The sequence below is a fragment of the Patiria miniata genome, unplaced genomic scaffold (assembly GCF_015706575.1).
Source record: "Patiria miniata isolate m_02_andy unplaced genomic scaffold, ASM1570657v1 HiC_scaffold_29, whole genome shotgun sequence".
NCBI lineage: Eukaryota > Metazoa > Echinodermata > Asteroidea > Valvatida > Asterinidae > Patiria > Patiria miniata.
Window position 1 is genome coordinate 22,649,232 of NW_024037068.1, and position 21,282 is coordinate 22,670,513.

The window sequence follows — 21,282 nt, forward strand, 5'->3', positions numbered from 1 at the left end:
TTAATGCACAGTACAGGTTGACCTTTTTCAAGGACTTTTATTTCTTTGAAACTGACAAGGGGTGATTTTTAAAAAGAAATTGACATCGGCGTTTTACATTTAGCTGTGTTTTGATCGGTCAACAGTAATTTTTCATTAACAAAGAGAAGCTTAGGTGATGTAATTCACAGTTGGTCAGTATTATGCAGTAACAAAGTTCAGATGGTAGAATTTAGGGTTTATTACACTGACATTTAGTTGGAAAATTGAGTTGGAACCGTGTTGAGCCAGAGCAATCAGTTTTCTCGTTCTGTACGCCAAGACTCTTAAATCGTTACCGACCTGCAAGATTGTTACAGAGTGCAAGCAATAGACCCTTTAGCATTAAGAACCCATCCACATGTACGAGGTGTTATTGCGTATCTCACGTCAAGAACGTAGAACTTACAGATGCCAACCAGTCAATAGAGCGCAGCCCACGATGCTGTGGGTACTGCAGCACCCCCAACTTTTTGGATTGGGGTGCTGGAATATACTACATGTACAGCACCCCCATACTGCCGGGCAAAAATGTGTTCCAGCCAGCAGTGTTCTACGACGATGAAATTAAGCCGCTACGCTATAAACAGGCATGCAACTGGGAAATCACAAAAAAAGGAGGAAATTCAAATTTTTCCCAGACTTTGTACAGTGTTTTTCTATTTTCAATGGCACACATGGGAAGTAAAAAAAAGAGGAAATCAGCTGATCCGAGGAAAAGTTGCATGCCTGTATACATTATGCTTGCTCTACAAAATCTCCTTCGTTTTGTTCGTGTCTAGTTTAGCGCGGCGCTTCGAAAGTCTAGCACATACACTGTAAAATATCAAGAGGAGGTATTTTCTAAATCTTCAGGCAGTGCAGAATCGATATTTCTCCTAAGGTATATGTATCTAAAATCATGAAATGTCTATGATATTTCCGCCATGACGGAAGCTTTGACCCTAAAGCAATAACCTCGGCCATGACAATGGTGGCAATTAGTTGATTACATGTATGCTTGCCAGGATTTTTTTCATTCGATCTTTCAATAGGGGCACAAGTTCATACCTTTTCCCTGAAGGTTTTTCTTTTCATTTAAAAGTTTCATTGACGTTGCTAGCATTTTCTGTACTCAGCATTAACAAATAACAAGGTTCACACTCATCCCCAACCCAATAGGAGTGGGATGGGCTTTCATTGAAACTAGTCATCCTTTACGCCAATTCCAGTGTAGTTTCATTTTAATAAAAAAGCTACATGTATTCATGTTTCACCCTCTGCCAGTTTTCCCTCATAAAAACTCAGTAGACCGATAAATCCTTGCCTAGCCCCAAACTTACCATCTACCGATCATAAACATAAAAATGCATTTGGTGTTTTAGTCTTTTATATTTGCCATTCCATGTAACAAACATAACACTGGAAATATATTGAGATCTACATCGTTTGGTGAGTTAGAATATGTGAATATTTTTATGAACAGAAATTCATCCGCTTCCAGTGGAACCATTTGTATGAACTTGAACCCAAAAACATCCTTTCGGGTTTTATAAGTTTCAGTATACTTCAGTATATTTCATCACAGTGCATCCGGAATCCAACATTTTCCGGGGCCTTAAAGCGGGCCCCTGGCCCCACGCCGTAAGGGCTCGGAAAATAAAACAAAACATACACGCCGGAATTTACTAAATGTGAGAAAGCAGCCTTGTAACAATAATATTTACCTGCGATGTCATGCATAATGATAAAATTCTTTTTCCAGAATTAAATGGAACCAAAAATGGAGATAAAAATACAGGGTTCTCCACATTAAGAGCAACAGTTTATTCAAAACAAAATTCTTTAAAATCTCAAAAAAACTTGTGCTCAAAGAGTCAAATGAAAGTGGCCAGGAATCGCCTCAGATTGCACCACAGAGCATCTATATTCCAAATTAAGCCACGACGTAAGGGCTTTGCGCTCCGCTTTCGTATTAATTTTTTCCGTCCTTTAAAAATTCCAGCACCCCCTGGCAAAAGTTTGTTCCAGCGGCAGTGGTTGCTAAGGAGGATGCTGTTGCTAGGCAAACACCTACATTAGCGTGATCAAATTTCGAATATGCTGTTCAGAGTACTCAGACATCTCCTCTGAATGCTCGTCTATTGATGTGAAATCATCTGATAAGGTAATAAAACGTAAACAGGCAGGCCTGTATTCTTCGCAGTGCTGCGCATCGTTGAGTACGACATCTAACAGCCGCCGGGTCAGTAATACGTACGTTCTGCGTATACAGTCCATTTCCGACCCGACGGCTGTTGCATGTCCTAATCACTGCGTATGTGACGTCACTTATCTGCACCTGGTATCCAAGTCCACCGCCAGGTAACCATAAGACTAGCCAATTCAAGTACCGCAATGTGTAACCTTTCCAAAAATATCCACTTTACACTTGGTCATTTCAACAACAAAAAATGACCCCTGGCTCTTGCTCTAATAGGTCACTGAAGGAAAAAATCAGTGATGGCCAGATATGGGAATCTTTCCACGAAATTTGCTTCGGTCATTGTTGGTGGACGAAGAATCTTGAGAAGCAAAGATGCTGAAACTCCCTTCAAAGCAACCACGATAACAGTCAATATTATGTGAGCACTTCATCTGAGAAGAATCCACTGACAGAGTTTGAGACACTGGAAAAGCTTTCGCAAGCTTTCCGACAGCGATTAGCTTACCAGTAGACTTATATTACAAGACAGCGTCATGAGATTTCTTTCTTTCTGATCAAGTCAGCCTGATTTATTATAAATAATAATATTGGATGGCTTTCTTTTTTGGGGGGTGGGAGGGGGGATACAAGAATATATTGCACTCACTATAACAATAATGAATATTGCACGAGTTGAATAGCTTGTGCAATACATACATGTCAATGCTATCCAATATTATATTGTTACTACTGATTTCAATATAACACATTATTGTCACAGGGAATATACATTTATCATCTGGCCATCTGGCATGTCTGGTTGCAAGGCATGAAAAACTGGCTGCATATTGTACAAACAGACCCAACACGAACAGATGTTCAAACTCACCTAAAAAATACCAGGCAGGCAATAAAATGTTACCCATTCAATACCGTTAGAATATTTTGACAGTGATGTCTTTATTTCTTTTGTAATATTCTTTTTTTCATTTGAGTCTACCATTTTTAATTTTTTTCATTTGCTTTTTGGCATGTACAGGAACATGTACACACGTGTGTGCATACGTCCGTGACGCACACTTAATGTCATTTCTGTATGCTAATTACATTGTTTTTGTGCACGTAATAGTAAACAGAGGTTTGAGTACACATTGATAATTGGAAAAAAAATATGGATTGAGTCACTTTTTTAACCATAATGAGTTGTTGGGTGGTGTTTTTTTTAGGGGAAGGGGTATTTTTTTTGTTGGGGGGGGGGGGGATGGCCGGTCCCAGAGGGCTATCCAAGGTCCTCTTTGTATTTCACCGAGTTGTGACTTTAAAGGTACAATAGACCATTTGCATCTTTCCGAAAGAAAAACGACCACATTAATATTGTTAAAAAGCTTACTTGGTTTAACCCAAACCATGCTGAACTTTTGATCATTTATATGCAAAAGACGCATTATAAATTTTAATTATTATTATTAGTATTACTAACAGGATCCAACTATATCATAAACCTGTTGGAGCCTGTTGGATTGAGCAATAAACCCCTTGTACAAATGTACATATTCAGAGTCGGATTCTGTTGAGTACTGATAAATGAAGCCAAGTTGGACTCTGTTGGATCCAGCAGACAACTGAAAATTAGGCACAGTTGGATTCTGTTGGATTGAGCAGGAAGTAACCGTTGGACTCTGTTGGATTGAGCAGGGTAGTCCTGAAGAACCCTTAGGGAGTTAGGGTTTGAAGGAAAGTAATGACACTAATATAACTCCTTGTGAAAATTATTCCTTCTGGTATTGCTGTCACTTTGACGAAAACAATCAAATAAGGCTATTCCCAAAACTAAGTCAAGTGACACATTTTTGGAAATTTCCATTCGCAGTTGCTTAGTAATTGGGCGAATCCATGAATGGGTGCAAGCGCGTTGACAGGAGGCAAACACGTGCGCCGTTGCAATTATTAGCGGAAATCGTTGGTTCAGTGTGTGACATCACGGAGATGTACTCAACAATCGGCTATTGTAAAAATGAGAATTGTGTCCCGAATGCTGATTTCGGGATTGTGTCATGACTCAGCAACTTTTGAATTGAAATCGAGATCCAGACTGTTGTTTCTCCTCGCAATTCACAGAATTCACAGAGCTAACGCTTCATCAGGTTAGTTGATAAACACCTGTCTTTAGATTTTGATCACTTTTGATGCTTCAAACGAAAATAAAAATACACCAATGACAAAATGGTCCACTCCACCTTTAACCAGTTCGCGCCGCGTTTATTTTGACATTGACCGGACCCAGACACAGGATTGTTTTTCACGTTGTTGTTCCGAATACTGCAAAACCTATGCGTGTATACACCTCATCCAAAGTGAACTAGTTAATATATTAGACTGGTTACCTATTTTACTTTCACTTGTCACTTAGACTTGTCTTGGACCAGCTGTACTATGCTTGCCTTGGGTATTTTTTCCTATTTTTCTCAATATTTCATTACACATGTGCGAGTAAGAATTAGTCATACCCAAGCAAATAAAAAAAAACATTAACATTTTGGAATTGGCTAAATAATTAAGTAACTTTTAACTGACCTGAAAAACATTCCAACTGCATATGCAAATAAATACCCGGTGTCAAGCCATCCTAGTAAGGTTTCAGCATCTTCCGTGTCTGACAAAAGCAAAAAAATGAAGCACAACAGAAAATTTAAGGAGGTTTGTAATGAAAAAAAAAACACCCAATATTTATTCAGTCCAACAACCAAAAGCAAGTTCGAGGGGAGGACAATTAGTCAACTGGTGGATGAATCGCGACTTTAGACCTGCGCACCACTAGCAACGTGCGAACGTCTCTAGTCACACGATGGTCAAAATGTCATCACGAAACCTTTGCATCCTGGCTCCCCATCGTGCCTTATGATGCGAGCAATTGGTAATCTGTGCTGCAACCGTCCCAAAATAGTCGACTAGAGTAGTCCGACTAAACTGTGTTCGAGCAAAGTTATTCAAACCATGGTTAACCATAGTCCTCACCCGAACTTGCTCGTAACAATTCTTGCAAGGCTTTAGTGTCGCCACGGAGACACATACCGCCATTATTTTTTTATATCATTTTAATGCTTGGAATCTTAACTTTATCCCTGGTAATTATTAGTTTGATTTTCAAAAGGGTTTTGAAATGATTCGTGTTCAAATAAAGGCATGTCAAAAACAAACTCAACCGATTTCAAGGAAAATCAATCATGCACATTGTTTTCTATGTGGAAATGCTTCATCATGCTCATGATGTGACGATCTCGTTGCCTTTTACTTTCTGTGTTTCCTATTCTTTTCGATCCACGTAGACAATACCTTCGATGAATTCACAATATTGTTCAAGTTCAATTTAGAATTTCACGTGCGAGTATGTACCTATTCAAAAAGCATGCTCAAAGTGTGACCCGAGTTTGCATCTGATGTATTTTCCTTGAAATTGGTTCAGCTCCTAATTTTTGTTAGCAAGACACATGCAACACCAATTTACATTGTACGACTGAGGTGTCCGTCGCGCTGAACTCCCCCCCCCCCCCAAAAAAAAAACTAATAAGGAGCAACTCGCACCAATCCAAAACAGATACATACATACAGATATTTTTAAATTGAATTCTACTTTGCAGTAGGTCTGCAATTTATTTTTGGAAAGTGTTTATTTTAGGGGAGGGGTGTATTTTGATTTTTGGTTTTATTTTGTTTGGATGTGTTTTTCTTGGGGGGGGGGGCTGATTTGTGTGGGTTTTTTTTTTGAGGGGAGGGAAACGAGAATTGGTGTTATTTTGTTTGTAATATTAAGTCATAATGTACATTGTACCCTATAACAACATTTACTTTTAACTTCTTACCAAAAGGTTTCCAGTCGCACCAGTTTGGGTTTCCTGCCTCAGAGGCATTGAAGATGGGATACTCTAAGTTGTTGATGGGTATGGAGCAGTTTCGGTGCCAAACGCCCTGGAATAAAATAACATTTTATTTCAAATTTCACAATTAAGTCACTTGACGTCGGGATTATGTTTGGCCGAAAAACACCATTTTTGAAGAAGACAAAAATATATATTGGCAAAGTTTTGAAATCAAGTCAAACATCACAATTTGTACTTTTTGTACAAATTGTATTTTGTACAATATTTGTACGCTACTTTTCACCGAAACTTCATATTTTACATATTTTGCAACACTCCGAGGCCCTGCCACAGAGCGATATATGTGACCTGTTCTGTCAAAATCAGACTTTTCTGGGCATAAGGTCAAAAATGATATTTTTACATATTGTTAACATATGTTCTTTTTCCTTTTAATAGGTGGTTTAATTTTTGATACCGGTCATTCCTGGGCAGAGTTATGCTATTTTGAAGTTCATTGTGTTGAAAAGTAGAAAACAGAGAAAATGGCCACGAACGTCACAAAACAGTTATTTCTTTAACTGATATACCTTCAAATTAGGGTTTCAAACTTTTATAATGTATTTTAGACATGTTCAGGATTACAAATATGCAAAAATTTGAAAATTTTGAAAATTGATAAAAATCACCCCCACAGCGTGTTTTGGCCCTATCTCAATTTCAACCTCTGCCCAGAAGTGTCTGCTTTTGACAGAACAGGTCACATATTTGCAATGACGACAGGGCATGTACAGCGGCCAAGTTCAAGTTCAAAACACGGTGTGTACAAAACCAATGCGAACAACTGACGTGTACACACACGTCCACCACCGGAGGCTCAGGGAAAGCTTGACGATTTAACCCATCACCCGCCCCTGCAAATATACATTTTGTACATTGCCAGATCGTGTTCACACGTCCTCAGGTGTTAACATGGTTAACTCTTTCAGTGCCAAACTCGTACATGTACGAGGTATATTTGTTAGTACAAAAGCGCCAACCTCGTACATGTATGTATGAGGTAATGTTCGTAAATGTTCGTACTTAAAATTGCCAAACCTCGTACATGTACGAGGTAGAGTAAATATGTTATCAAAAGGGGGCGCTCTCGCTCTTTCTAATGGTACCATTTTCATGCATGTACGAACTGTATTTATTTTTTCATTCGAGTTCTTGCGAGAGGGCGCAGCACTAAATCTCATATTTTTTGCAAAAAAGTGCGGAATTCCCCTGTGTTCAGGCCAGTGTTTCAGGGTGTATCACTATGTTTGTGACTACCGGTACTTTTGACTTTCCATATATCAAGGATACATACCAGAGAGCAGCAACAACAAATTTAGTGAGTAAAACTTATTTACTTTTTTTTTTACAGAATTTCGAACAATTAACAAAAACGCTCGAAGTTGGGCACTTTAGGGTTAAACTTTTCAAATTTCGCGGGCACTGAAAGAGTTAACTGCAAAAATCATTACCAAAGTAAACTAACAGACGGGCTGGTTTATTGTGAAGTTTCTTTGTTAACGGAAATGTAGGATTTATTTTTCCCATTTTTAAAATTGGCAGTACAATGTCTGACCATGACATCTGAAGAAAACATATCTTCCAATTTGTATACTTAGTCTTTCATTTTTTGCCTTTTTAATTTTTTTCTTTTGTCTTTTGCTTCAGTTTTGGGGGTTTATTTTCAAAATTGTTTCTTTTTTTGTAAAGTTGTGCATCTGTCACATTCAATTTTGAGGACTTTTGAGGTTTTTGACAGATCTGGAATGGTTAATAAAGAGATACATGTAGGGTCATAAATGTCTTATTTTTTTCTGTAAGCATGCCATGTGTGGTTTTGGGGACTATGTACATGTACAAATGTTTGACTGTATTACCAGCACTGCACTTGACATAACACTATGTGCATGTAGATTTAAAGAAAAACGTAGCCTGGCCTACACACCTTAATTCTGCCAAGTTACTACAGTCTAGTCCGAAAATTTGGGGCTCTCAATACTGTGTATGAGAGTCCCAAAACTTAAGGTACTGAAAACATGCAAAACACGAAAATAGACTGGCACCTAAAACAACCAGTCCAACACAGCTTCAGTACTGCATCAATCAACCATGCCAAAAGAATTTAAGATACGTGGAATGAAGCGGGAACTAGTCTCAATTTACTACACATTTCTCCATGGTCAAGCCACCAGACTATTGACACTGAATGAAGAAGTCAGTCTTTTCAAATAGTTAGACCATGGTTGGACATGTACCAGTCTAGTATTTAGCCCCATTTTGAAATCACTTGACTTCCCTCTCATGTGCAAAATATTGAAGAAACGTCTCCTTAAAAATGGAACTGAGTCTGCAAACTTGGTTGGTGAAATACTGAGGACATTTTCTTTGCCCCAGTGGATTTTTTGGCGAAATTTGCTGGCTAAACTGTGAGTAAAGTTAAGTGGGCCTGATTTAGTTTTGCACGTTTCAGAGCACTCCAGAGCCCTGTCTGCTACAGTCCATGGAGTGCACATACATGTACCGGTACATGTACACACTAATCAAATAAAAAGGTGCTGCACACCTAATTTCTGCCCAGTTACTACGTACAGTCCCTACATGGAGTGCACATACAATGTACATGTACACACCCACATTACTAGTCAAATAAAAAGGTGCTCAGCCTGCCTTCCATTCAATGGCTGAAAAGTTAAGCTAAAATGTACACCACACTATGGATCATGTTACACCTCATAGATATCAGCGTATTATGAAAGTTTCTGAAAGGAAGCTCAAATGTCTTATTTCGCTTGTTACCGACATGCAGTTGAATGCACAATCTCTATCGCCCACCCGCTCACCTTGGCAATGCTGATTGGTCTTCTCGACAGGTGGTAGGTCATGTAGGTGAAGAACGTCAACACCAACACCGCTATCTTATGGCTGTGGGAATAAACGTTAACAGTTAATCAATACACAAGTCTAGGTACTACATGAAGGTACATGTACATGTACAAGACCTCCTTAAAGATATAGTCCATCATTTGTAATTTGTGCATTTTGTTCGTTTGAAGCAACAAAAGTGTTCAAAATCTAATGAAGGATACTCAATAACTAACCTGATGAAGTTTCAGCTAAACTTCAGCTGTATATTCCGAGAAAAACAGCATTCTAGGATCTCAATTTCAAATCAAAAGTTACTGAATCATGTTTTGAATTGTTTTGAATTGCAGCTATACGCGACGTCGCGCACTGATCCGACGAATTATAGCAACCGCGAGCGCGTGTGCGTCGTGCCAATGCTTGCGCGCGGTTCGCCGAAGAACAAAACAAACTACTAATTTAAATTTTCCAACGGTGCGTCTTAAGACGCACCGTTGGAAAGGCCTTCTTTCGTTGATTACTTCAAAATGACAGCTTGCCAGAAAGAATAATTTCACAGGGAGCTTAGTCCCCTTACTATCTTTCAACCAAATTTGTTTTTCAACAATAATTACGCCAGTTACTTTTCGGATGGCTGAAAATGATGGACTATAGCTTTAAGGCTGATTCATACATCATGCAAAAGACAAAGCGGAGTGACTTTCATGGTGTAAATAATAGAAGCATCGTTGTGACATTTGCCGTTACCGGCCTTTAGTGGCATGGTCTCCACGGAGCAGGGGTTTGTAAACTGTCCAGCGATTCACCGATATCGGGCGCAAGACCATATCTAGATCTTAGAGTCAGTATTAATGTAAGCCTTATATGCTATAGCGAGCATGCCTTTACACGCACTAACAAGTAACAGGCCAACCGCAAAATTTTTTTTTTTTATTAGAACAAAATGCCATTTATCTGAACGAAATGTGACATGCTGCGCAGTAAAAAAGATAAGCAGGTTTTGGCCGTAATAAAATATGCACAGAACATCTTGTAGCAATTAAGACAAAGTATGGACCAGTACATGTTTCTGTATGATTTGGTTCGGTTGTTCCGGGAACGGGGGCACAAAGACTAAGCTTTACCCCACCCCCAAGTCCCCCAAGAAGACCAAAATAACTTGGCTGTGACAGAGAACGATTTCATTCTTTTCCAAGAATTTTCACTCCATGAGGGCACAATTTACGTGAAATATACACACAAATTCAACGACGGTGCAAATACTTACTACAACGTTTGGTGTCTTCCCCGGAAGCAAGCATGGAGCACAGGGGCCATGACAGGTAGCCTGGCCATGGCTGGTTCAGACGAACTGTGTCACGCAAACTCAATGGGAATACCTCACTTCGTGGGTGATCAAAAGAGGCAAAATATCGCACACTAGTGCCCGAACAAACAGCTACCTGCACATGTACGTACGCTTACTTTATACGACTACAGAAATCATCAGACCCTGAAAAATATACATGAATAAATTAATTAAGATAACTGCTATAAGATCACTACCAAAAGGTCAAGGGATAGAAGGGAAACAATTAGGCACTTTACCAGATCTGCATGACTACCGCAATGCACTTTGTGCAGTAGGCCTATAATCCTGCAATCAGTTGGACATTTTCTTTATCACACAAGTGCGGTCAGAGTGCAAATTCAAGTATGCAGGGGGGAAAAAAACACAAAAGGCAAACAAAGCGAAGAGGAAAATGAATATAATCATACACCTGCAATTCAGTATTTCAAAAAGTGTATTTCAGGAAACACTTGAATTTGTCACATGAGCATGAGAGCAGCATAATCTAGAAATCAGAAATTTTGTATTAATTTTGTTTTTTTCAATTTTTTTCTTCTTTTTTGGACAAGAGGGATATCTGATCAGATTTGCTGATTAATTATGCAAGACCTTTTGACCTCAAGATTTGAACCAATCAGCAGGCGCTTTCTATATTGAGTCTTCGGTAATTCACCCGCTGTCGTGTAATAGACATCGATAAATGAAACCTAGGCACGACAAGAACACGCTGTGAATTGACCTACAATGTATCACCGTTTGCGAGTTAGCCACGCCAAAGACAACCCTATGGAATTTTGCACATTAACTGTTGTTTGTCTCAGATTTTGCGCGTTCCGCGTCCATTTGTATATCATGTAATTGGACAATACTTCATACGCTGCGTTGACGCGATTCTACCGCGATAGGTTTATTGAGCAAACAAAGGCTATGGTCACGCGCTCTTATTATGTTACGCGATATGTGTAAACCGCGCCAATATTTTCTAGAGGCCACGTAATACTCCATAAAGCCCATCTAAAAACACGTTAAAATTGCGCATCAGAGCGATTCCAATCAAACCACTGAGTTTGGCGGTTTTGAGACATCATCTTACATTGAAATTTTTATTATTATTTTTGCCGACGCGCATGGCTACGGCAACGCGTGCGCAAACCAGAAACCGGAGACTTTTTTTTTTGGCCTAAGATACTACCGGTACTTCTACGTTGATGATTCTTACTGGTCCTACTAAAATGTGTCAACTGGCATCAACAAGCGTCAACAGTCGTCAACCCAGCATCAGCAAACTTTAAAGACTTTTGAACATTGAAAGTATTACCGCAGAAATTATAAAAACAAACGCAAAACGTGAGTTAAAACTAAAAATGTGTTCGTGTACAAACACAAGCTGCTTTGTCTGTTTTTGAAATTGCTCTTTGATATATTATGTGATGATTTGTCATGAGGTCACTATTTATCATGTAACACATTACACAGTATACTTGTTATCACGAATGTAAATAAACATAAAACAATTGTAAAAAAAATATATGTAAGCTAAAACAAACACCCAACAAAGTTAAAGTGCCGTTTTTGCAAGGGATTCCCCCGTGCAATAATAGTACTCCTATTCACGCACATGGGCGATTCTCCATGGGAGAGCAAAAAATGTCAAAAATAAATATTTACATATTAAACCTTTTTTGTACTTTTTCCAGACCTCAATTAAATGGGGAATTCAGTTCAAAAAACGAAATTAAAAAAAAATACATATTTCTGGTAAAAACAGTGATTTTTGTAATTTATGATTAAAAACGTTCAGATTTGGTAAAAAAATAAAATTTTGTGTATGTATTACTTTCTGAATGATAGGGAAAAGATTTGATTTATTTTATGATGTTACAAGTTACTAACATTACTCAGGGTCATTAAAAAAAAATCTAAATATATATATAAATATATATATATATAGTGTAGGCCTTCATTTAAAAATGTCAAAATTAGCACGTAATTCCGTTACCGAAAAAATGGCAAAAGTTACTTATTTCACAAATTTTCTTGCTTTTTTTCTACAAATCATGTATGTTGAGAAAAGACCCTACTATAAACATAAATGAAAAATAAAAACTTTAAAATAGTAATTTCTTGGCATTTTTCTAAGTGGTAACGGAATTACGAAACGGTAACGGAATTACGGTAACGGAATTACGCATGCACAAAGTATGCACACTTCCCCCAGATTATGTACATGTACATGACATATTAAATATGAGATTTGCATGTAAACCTTGAACAATAACTTTAAATACTAAATTACTTGTTAAATCATTTCCCTTTTTAATTTGCTATTATGCAATTAAAATTAATCAGGTGTTCCATTGATATTTTTTACTTTTACTTTTTTTTTTACTATTTAAAAAATGCTAATAGTTGTTTGGATGCTTAAAGGGAATATACATTTACAAACATCAGAAAATAAAACTACCAAGTTTTTACGAAATACCTTACTAGGACATGTAGGTTGTGGTAAATGACAGTCTCAAGCATCCTGTAAAATTATGGCACCTGGTGTGAAGTAATTTTCAAAAAAATGATATTTTTGTATACATTTCCAACGGTGGTCGGCCGACCACCGTTGGAAAAACCTAACTATTTTTCAACTACTGCTCCAACTTTACACTCTTTCCAGTCCAAATTTTGTTTGTTATTTGTTACATGTTTATGAACGGGTGCAGGCCAGCTAGTCTGGTTCCCTTACCCTCCACTTTTCCAGCATCTATAAATTGATCCATTTTACCTTTAATGGAGTCAAGGAACCAGACTACTTGAACAGTTTTGTTTTTCTTGGTTTTCCAGCATTTGAACGCAAAACTTCAAACATGTCAGTATAACAATATTTGATCTATTATACTAACCCCTCAAATAGTTCATTTCTGAACATTACAGCAAAAGCCAATGATGTACATGTACATTCCCTTTAAATATGTTGCCAAAGCCGTTGTCTGGTTCCCAGAGAAAATATATTCCACAACAAGTATGAAAGTTGAGTACCAGACTGTACTTGTACTTCTACTTGGCATAACTTAGCATCTTCCCTTGCTCAGAGATGCCAACCAGTAGGCCTACAGTTTTATTGTATTTTCCACGAGAAACTAGCGAAATACGATAATACAATTGTTCACAGTAAAATTTGATTTTCGTTAAAAAATAAATATACATGTACATTGCTAACAGGCAATGCAGCCATCACCAGACTGCTTTCATTTGACCTTGACCTTTGACCTAAAAAATGAAGCCCAGACATGTTTAGGCCTACATTTACATTTTGATCAGCTAATTTTCACTGAGCTTTCCCCTTGTGGCATTTTATATACTTCTAAAATTTGTATTGTGATGAGTTTATGTTGAATTCAATGTTAATGTATTGCATTTACCTATTACATGTAAACCTATGGCGTAATTCCGTTACCGCCCAGGCGTAATTCCGTTACCGTGATTAAAATGCAAATTATGAAAAGAGTGATTATTTTTTCAACTTTGTTCTACATTGTAGTTAACAACACCCCTGAACTCTACAAATAACAGGTAGTGTCCAATTTTAAAATTTCAAAACTTCAGAGAGTTTTATTAATTTATGCGAGAACTCAAATATGCTTGTCCTCCGTCCGTAATTCCGTTACCGATATTAAGCTCCGCCCCTTAAAGGGTAATCTTGTGAATTTTTTTTTTTTTAGCGGTCAATCAATTCTACTGGGTCTTGGCTCCCTTTCCACATTTAGATTAGTTGCCTAGCATTGAACATATTTTCTTGGGAAAGAATAATCCTTGACAAAGTGACAAAATTCCGTAATTCCGTTACCAAAGAATTGCCCACATGTAGATCTCGGCTTCACTTGAACAAGATGGCGGCAAATACTCCTAGAACTATGAGGCTCCACGTAGTGGAGCCTCATAGGTTCAGAACCCCATACATAGGTTCAGAACCCCGCAAAATTGGCAAATACTAATACTGGCGGCAAATACTAATAACTAAATTGACAAACTTGTCATAGTTTTGGCATTTAAAAAAATTTGTGGACAAATATATTTGAAATGACCCCTCCATCAAAAACATAACAAAACCACCCTTCTGTCTAGACCCGTGAATGAATTCGTCTGTCTAAACATGTGAATCGAATGAATATGAGCATGTCAGCTAGAGTTACTCAAGCTCTAGCCCCACTAGTGTGGCCGTCGGTATGCTGCGCTGAACCTAAGGTTCAGCGCAGCATACCGACGGCCACACTAGTGGGGCTGTCACGCCCCAACTATCGCATCGGTCCCAACTATAGTTGGGACTGTCCCAACTATAGTGCGGCAGTTGGGTCGGCCCAACTATAGTTAGGACTGGAGTTGCGCCGGATGCTTCATGCTTGATAGATCTTGTTGGATTAAATGTTCCGCGGCGCTGGCACCGTGTATTCGACGTGCATGCATGCCGCAAGGCTGGCCGGTCACGTGGTACTGCCTAGTTGGATGAGTTGTCCAGCTGCTGCTGGGTTTTATTGTCCAGCAACATTTTGCAAAATTCAAAGATTGCCATGACAGGCCAACTATAGATGGGCCCCACCCATAGCTAATGTCAAAGGTCCCAAGTAAAGTCGGACAGTATGTAACAGAGCTGTAGGAAATGTTTTATAGTCGTACATCAATGTAAACTATAGTTGGGACCGCCAAATAAAAATATTGCGGTGGCCCAACTACAGATGGTCCCCACCCATAGATAATTTCATTGGTCCCAAGTAAAGTCAGATGTGTATTAGAGTTGTAGGGAATGTTTTATAATCGTACAACAATGTACACTATAGTTGGGACCGCAAAATAAAAAGATTGGAGTGGCCCAACTATAGATTCGCCCCATCAATAACTAATTTCAGTGGTCCCCAGTAAAGTCAGACGTGTATCAGAGCTGTAGGGAACGTTTTACAGTTGTACATCAATGTCAACTATAGTTGGGACACCGCAAAATAAAAAGATCGGAGTGGCCCAACTATAGATGGGCCAGCCCAACAGTGGAACTTACAGTTGGGACCGTCCCAACTATAGTTGGGACAGGCCCAACTATAGTTGGGCCAGCCCAACTGTGGAACTACAGTTGGGACAGGCCCAACTATAGTTGGGACAGGCCCAACTATAGTTGGGACCGATGCGATAGTTGGGGCGTGACAGGGCTACACAAGCTCATGAAGCTAGGCCACATGAACAGTGAACATGATCAACTTACAACTTCAAGCAGAAATCCCGGTGTCCAGACGGCATGTTGTTACTCCTTCCTTAACCTGAAATCGTAATTTCTAAATCGTCAGTATCTCTCACAAGCACGATCAATAGCCATAGCCCTTTGCCTGTGTGACAAATTTCACAATAAAACTACAAACAATTTGATCACGAGATACCGGTACACTTCAACAAACGGCAACAAACTACGGAAGTAACTAACAGAGTCTGTCAATCAAACTACACGCCGACCTTTTGGTGAGTTGGCGATCTGATGATGTGGGAACTAGACTTGAATAGCTCGAGGTTTTTCAAACATCGGCTTCACTACCCGCTGCGGCTGAAAAAAAGTAAGAAGAACTCGGCGCATATATCTGCGCATATTTTACAAGCTGATTTACCCGATCGTAGATCGGGTGGGGCGTAGAGCTGGGATGAAAATGTGGGGAGTTAAATGTAAATTTAGTTGACGGAGTAGACAGTTATACAGTTATAGAAAAGCAATTTCTGTGGTGCGATCTGAGGCAATTTCTGACCACTAAAACCATTTTTTTTAGCAAAAGATCATCTTTTATAAACATTATTTTCGAGTTTGGAGTCATTGAATTTTTATTCAGGGAAGAAAAAGTGTGTGTGTGTGTGGGGGGGGGGGGGGGGGGGGGCAAACAATTTCCCCGCTTCAAAATATGAGTGTGTGTGTGTGTGTGTGGAGGGGGGGGGGGGGGTTCCCGTCCCCCACCGATTGATGCCCATGATAATTAAGTTACAGGAATTCCTGTGCAAAAACGCAGTCACGAAAAAATCGACGAAACTGATCGCCGGTCCGTAGGGGAAAATTCGGACGACCCGAATTGTGTACTACCCGGTGACCCGGCGGAAGACACCCTCCACATTTTTCCACGGACATGGAGCGATTTTGGCGTCGCGGTCGGCTTACTAGTGCCAACATTTCTCGAAGGCCGAATAAAACTTGCTCTTATATAGGCCTATAATTATAAGGCCAAAAAAAATACTCGGTCTCTGGTCAGCGCGCGCGTCGATTTTAATCATGCGCGTCAACCTTTTTTTTCCTTCAAATTAACACGGAAGCTACAACAGCGCCCTCTATTGCCGCGCCTCCTCAAATGTTTGTACCAAGGAGCACCAAGGAATGGGGAAATTGCACCAAGGCAAATGATAAAGGCACCAAGGCAAATTATGGAGGACACCAATGTATAATGAGGACACAAAAAAGCAAAATAGTACCCACCCAGTCTCCTGACGATGACTAGAGCAGGCTAGTCGAAACGTTGAGACCAAAGACAAGTTCTTTTAGAACTTACAGCAGGACTGTTCTAAACAGAACAAAAACTACTTAGCAAGTTGATAATAAGCAGGACAAGTTCTTCTCAGAACTAATATCTTCTAAGCAGTAGTTATTACCACATGGTGTTACCGCAAAACCGAAACGATACCAGTACCCACCTTGTCTGTACAATACAAGCTTGAAAAAAAGCCACCCCCCCCCCCCAAAAAAAAAAACGCGTCGCCGCATCAATTCCGGAACTTCGGTCTGACCAGAGACCGACTATTTTTGTTGTTGCCTAAATACCACATTTTTACAGAGTAGGCCTATGACCGATTTCGTGAAGACATTAAAGGGTTCTGAATAATGTAGAAAATAAAAAATAAAGCCGAAACAGAGCAGAGATTTGGAAATACATGAAAAACAAAACAGTATTGAAAATATAATTATAATTAGGGACACTTTTTGCAGCGTAAATATAAACTTACCAGAATGTATAAAACGGTGCTTGCAGCCTCTAGTGGTTTTCTGCTCTAAACTATAGTCAACAGAATGATGGGGAGAAGTGTCCGCCTACATGTACACATGATGTCCACGTGATGATCATCAGCGATGCGCAAAGCTTTTGATGCCGCGGCAGTAAGCCTTTAATTGCTTACAAAGGAGGCAGTACACTAAATGCATGAGCTTCAAACGCGCTTCGATAGGTTACCATCCACGTGATCGTTTTATTCTCCTATTATTATCTACGCGCGTGGCTTTTGTTACCGTCATCGCCAGCTTGCAATACTGTTAGCATGTCCATCATAGTCAGGTTGTCATCATTTAATCAAATAAGATACACTGTAAAAACAGTGTTTAGCATTTAAACACATCAGACGGTGTTTAGAGTTTAATACGTTTAGGAATGTGTTTCAATTCTAAACGTTTACCACTTTTTAATGCTGTGAAACTAAACGTGTTTACGTTTTGGACATGTGCTTAGGATTGTATATCTAAATGCGCTTAGAAAGGTGTTTAAATACTACACATATTATTCATTGCACATGTCAAATAAACGGATAATGCGTGTCACAGAAAAAGGACATCTAAACATGTCATGATGCTAAACGTGTGGAAAAAGTGGGTACAGAATTAGTGTTTAGAAATGTGTTTGTATGCTAAGCACCGTTTTTACAGTGTAGAGTCTATCGATATGTTGCCGGACATGACCAGTCAGATTACGGGTTGGGGGGGGGGGGGGGGGGGGGGGGGGGCCTGGGGCCAACAAATTCTCAGTCCCCCCCCCCCCCCCCATAAAAAAAAATTGCTGCTTACCAATGAAGTTTACTTATTAAAAAACGAAGAGGAATCTATGACTTTTTTTTGACTTCCCGTAACCTTAATACGGCTTTATGAAATGTGAATGAATGGATGAGAAAAAAGAGCACCCTCTAGCGACAAAACAGGTTCAGGGGAGGGGCGCGCGCCAACACAAAATGAAAACTTTAAGTTTTGGAGATCCTGGATTTTTTAGATCTATGTTTCGACACCCCTACGTTTCGATACCCCTATACATGTATTCCAACAACTCATCAACCTATGTTCCGGCATTCCTATGTTCCGACACCACTACTCGACCTATGTTCCGACACCCCTATGTTCCGACTGCACTGATTCTTATCCCTATCCCTAACCCCTAAACCTAACTCTTACCGGGACAAGGGCGGATCCAGGGGGGGGGGGGGGGGGGGCAAAGGGGGCCATGCCCCCCCCCCCCAAAAAAAAACGAAACCAATTTTTTTTTTTTATGTGACATCGCAAAAAAGGCAGGCAATGAGTACACCACCATCTTTTCCTCAAAAAAACATTGGTTAAAGTGGTCAGAAATTGCCTCAGATCGCACCACAGAGCATCTAGAATCCAAAATTTTTTTCGGGGCCCTTAAGCGGGCCCCGAACCCCACGCCGTAATTTTTTGGACCCACTTTTTTGGAGGACCAAAATTTTTTTTGGCCCCCCCCCAAAAAAAATGTGTTCTGGATCCGCCCTTGTACCGGGAGTAACACAATCTTATGCGCAGGTTGGCGGAACATATAGGGGTGTCGGAACATAAGTAGAGTTGTCGGAACATAATATAGTCGGAACATAGGAAAGTCGGAACATAGAGGTGTCGGAACATAGAGCAGTCACCGGGCAATTTCACCGCAACAACATACAATTTTCAGCTGAGTTAGGTAAAATAGCATGTTGTCAAACTTTGGTTAAATCATTATTTCTATGATTTGGGCAAACGTTTTCCATGGGTATCTATTTGATGGTTTGATAAACTTACTAAAACCAAGTCATCAATATTTATTATTGTCAGTCACATGATCAAGGGAAACTTTGCGGATTTAATTTTAAACATCTCTTTCAAACTCGTATTTAATAAAATCAGCCCACAAATGAATATTATCCTTCACAAGTGAGGAGTGCTAGATATATTGGTTAAGGGTTAAAATGCGTTATGATTGAAAGACATGTTTAATAACATTTTATCTACATGAATATGAGAAAAAATACAGACTCAAAGCCAAAAATAAATGGGGGGGGGGGGGGGGACACCCATGTTACCCTGAGACGCATCTACCATTTTGCACATAAAGGACCAAATTCCAATATCAAACATAATTTGGAACAGCTTGAATTGTAACAGAATGCAATCATCGTTAGTTGACAGTTTTTAATTTTTTTTCAGAACATGCTTGATTTCAGTTATATTTAATTATGTAGTAATTGAAAACCATGGCATCGACATAATTATGTTTCAGAGCATGTTGTCTTGATTTGAGTTATATTTCATTCTGAAATTATTGAAAACTAAGTCACCAACATATAATTTTATATCATGTTGTCTGGATATTTAATTTTGAAATAATTGAACACCACGTCATCAGCGTATTATTGTCAGTTGATCAAGGGAAACTTTGCATATTTAATTTTAATCATCTCTTTGAAAATCGTATTTTAAAATGATCATTATTGAAAAAAAGAAAATCATGTAGCGTGATCAACCCCCTTTAAATTCTTTAAAGGCTTTTTCTTCAAAGTTTTAAGTTTAAAAGTGTTCAAAAGTTTGCTGTTTGATGATGTTTGTAATAAAAAAACCCAAAAAAAAAAGCCTCGCTAGGCATCCTTAATTATTGAAGCATTCCGCAAACACCAACCATTGGTCAACAAAAAATGCCCTCAAATTGAGCAAATCTATACAATATAGTATCCAACATGACTCTTCTTAGTAACCAATAATTGAGAAAATACTAACCACCAACCTGTCAAAAATTATCGACAATTTTTCGGTTAATGGCTTACCAACAATTGGTTTGTTACATTTACCCAACTAAAATGGATTATCAAAAGGGGCCGTATCATAAGTCCGACGCCTCATAAGTCCGAAATTTCGGACTTTTGAGGCGTCGGACTTATGAGGCATAAAATTGATTTCTTCCGCCTCATAGGTCCAACACCTCATAAGTCCGACGTCGGAAAAACGAGGCATTTAATTTGTCGGACCTACGAGGCGTCAGAGCTATGAGGCGTCGAACTTATGAGGCGTCGGACCTATGCGGCATCGAACTAACAGGCCTTTATTTGGTAAGGGGATGCGATTTTGTCGGACTCATGAGGCGTCGGACCTATGAGGCGTCGGACTTATGAGCGGACCTCATCAAAAGTACCCAACTGTTCCGTCTGCAATTTTTCCCCCGTTTAAGCCACGTGTTTGCCCAACGGCCGATGGGTATTTTTTGCTCAAAAGATGTGGATCTTTATTTTTGTACCAACGCTGGGTAAAAAGTTGGGCAAACTCTGACCTTTTGTTTGCAGTGCAGTTGTTTTAAATTTCCCCTCGACTTACATGTATTAACATGGAAGAGGGAAATAACCCCCCCCCCCCCCCCCAGTACAGTAGTCGTCCACGAAACGCCAGTGCCGCTTCCGAATACATGTATACCCAAGACATAATGTCTCGCTGCTTTCTTGAGCCAGGTGGGCCGGGACGCTTAAACAAAGCGTGACGTCATGGTCTATTAAGGGCTGCACGCGCACCTGAACATACGATGGTTGCATGCAGAATTTTAGACCTTGCGTGTATCATTATCATGGAGAAATAAACATTCCTCCATGATCATATCGAATTATTCAAGTACTGAATGGATCGAAAGTATATTGTGTTGTAGACGTCCGATCCGTTCAATATTAAATTAATTAAATTAAATTTAAAAACATCGTCTAACAATTGAAATGAACTTCTCATAGGTACTGTCAGATTTATTCGGCTTGGTTTTACATTCATGTTGTAACCAACTAGAACTGGATGGAAATGGTTTCAAACAACAAGGAAATTATTAATACAAAATTATTGTTTAACAGATTATTCTGATCATAGACCAAGAAATCCCAGGCTGTTTTTGAAAATAAAAAGAAAATATGGGGGGAGTTCCGATACCTAGTTCAATAGGACACACAAAATA

The 21,282-nt window shown here is 39.2% G+C and overlaps 1 protein-coding gene across 7 annotated transcripts in view; it reads right to left on the bottom strand.

Annotated features, from left to right (window-relative positions):
• LOC119736252 (glucose-6-phosphate exchanger SLC37A2-like) overlaps positions 1–17,386 on the bottom strand; it is a 40,093-nt gene extending 22,707 nt beyond the window's left edge. For 4 of the 7 annotated variants that reach the window (XM_038210294.1, XM_038210296.1, XM_038210290.1 and 1 more), the window contains exons 1-5: positions 15,513–15,734; positions 10,208–10,432; positions 8,919–9,000; positions 6,043–6,148; positions 4,757–4,835 (exon numbers count right to left, since the gene is read on the bottom strand). In XM_038210294.1, the coding sequence (XP_038066222.1) occupies positions 4,757–4,835; positions 6,043–6,148; positions 8,919–9,000; positions 10,208–10,275 (335 nt within the window). In that variant the 5' untranslated portion in view covers positions 10,276–10,432; positions 15,513–15,734. Of the gene's footprint in view, positions 1–4,756; positions 4,836–6,042; positions 6,149–8,918; positions 9,001–10,207; positions 10,433–15,512; positions 15,735–17,278 lie in introns of those variants that run through there. The other 3 variants (XM_038210291.1, XM_038210292.1, XM_038210293.1) reach the window with 3 other exon arrangements.
• Between the last annotated feature and the right edge of the window lie 3,896 nt (positions 17,387–21,282).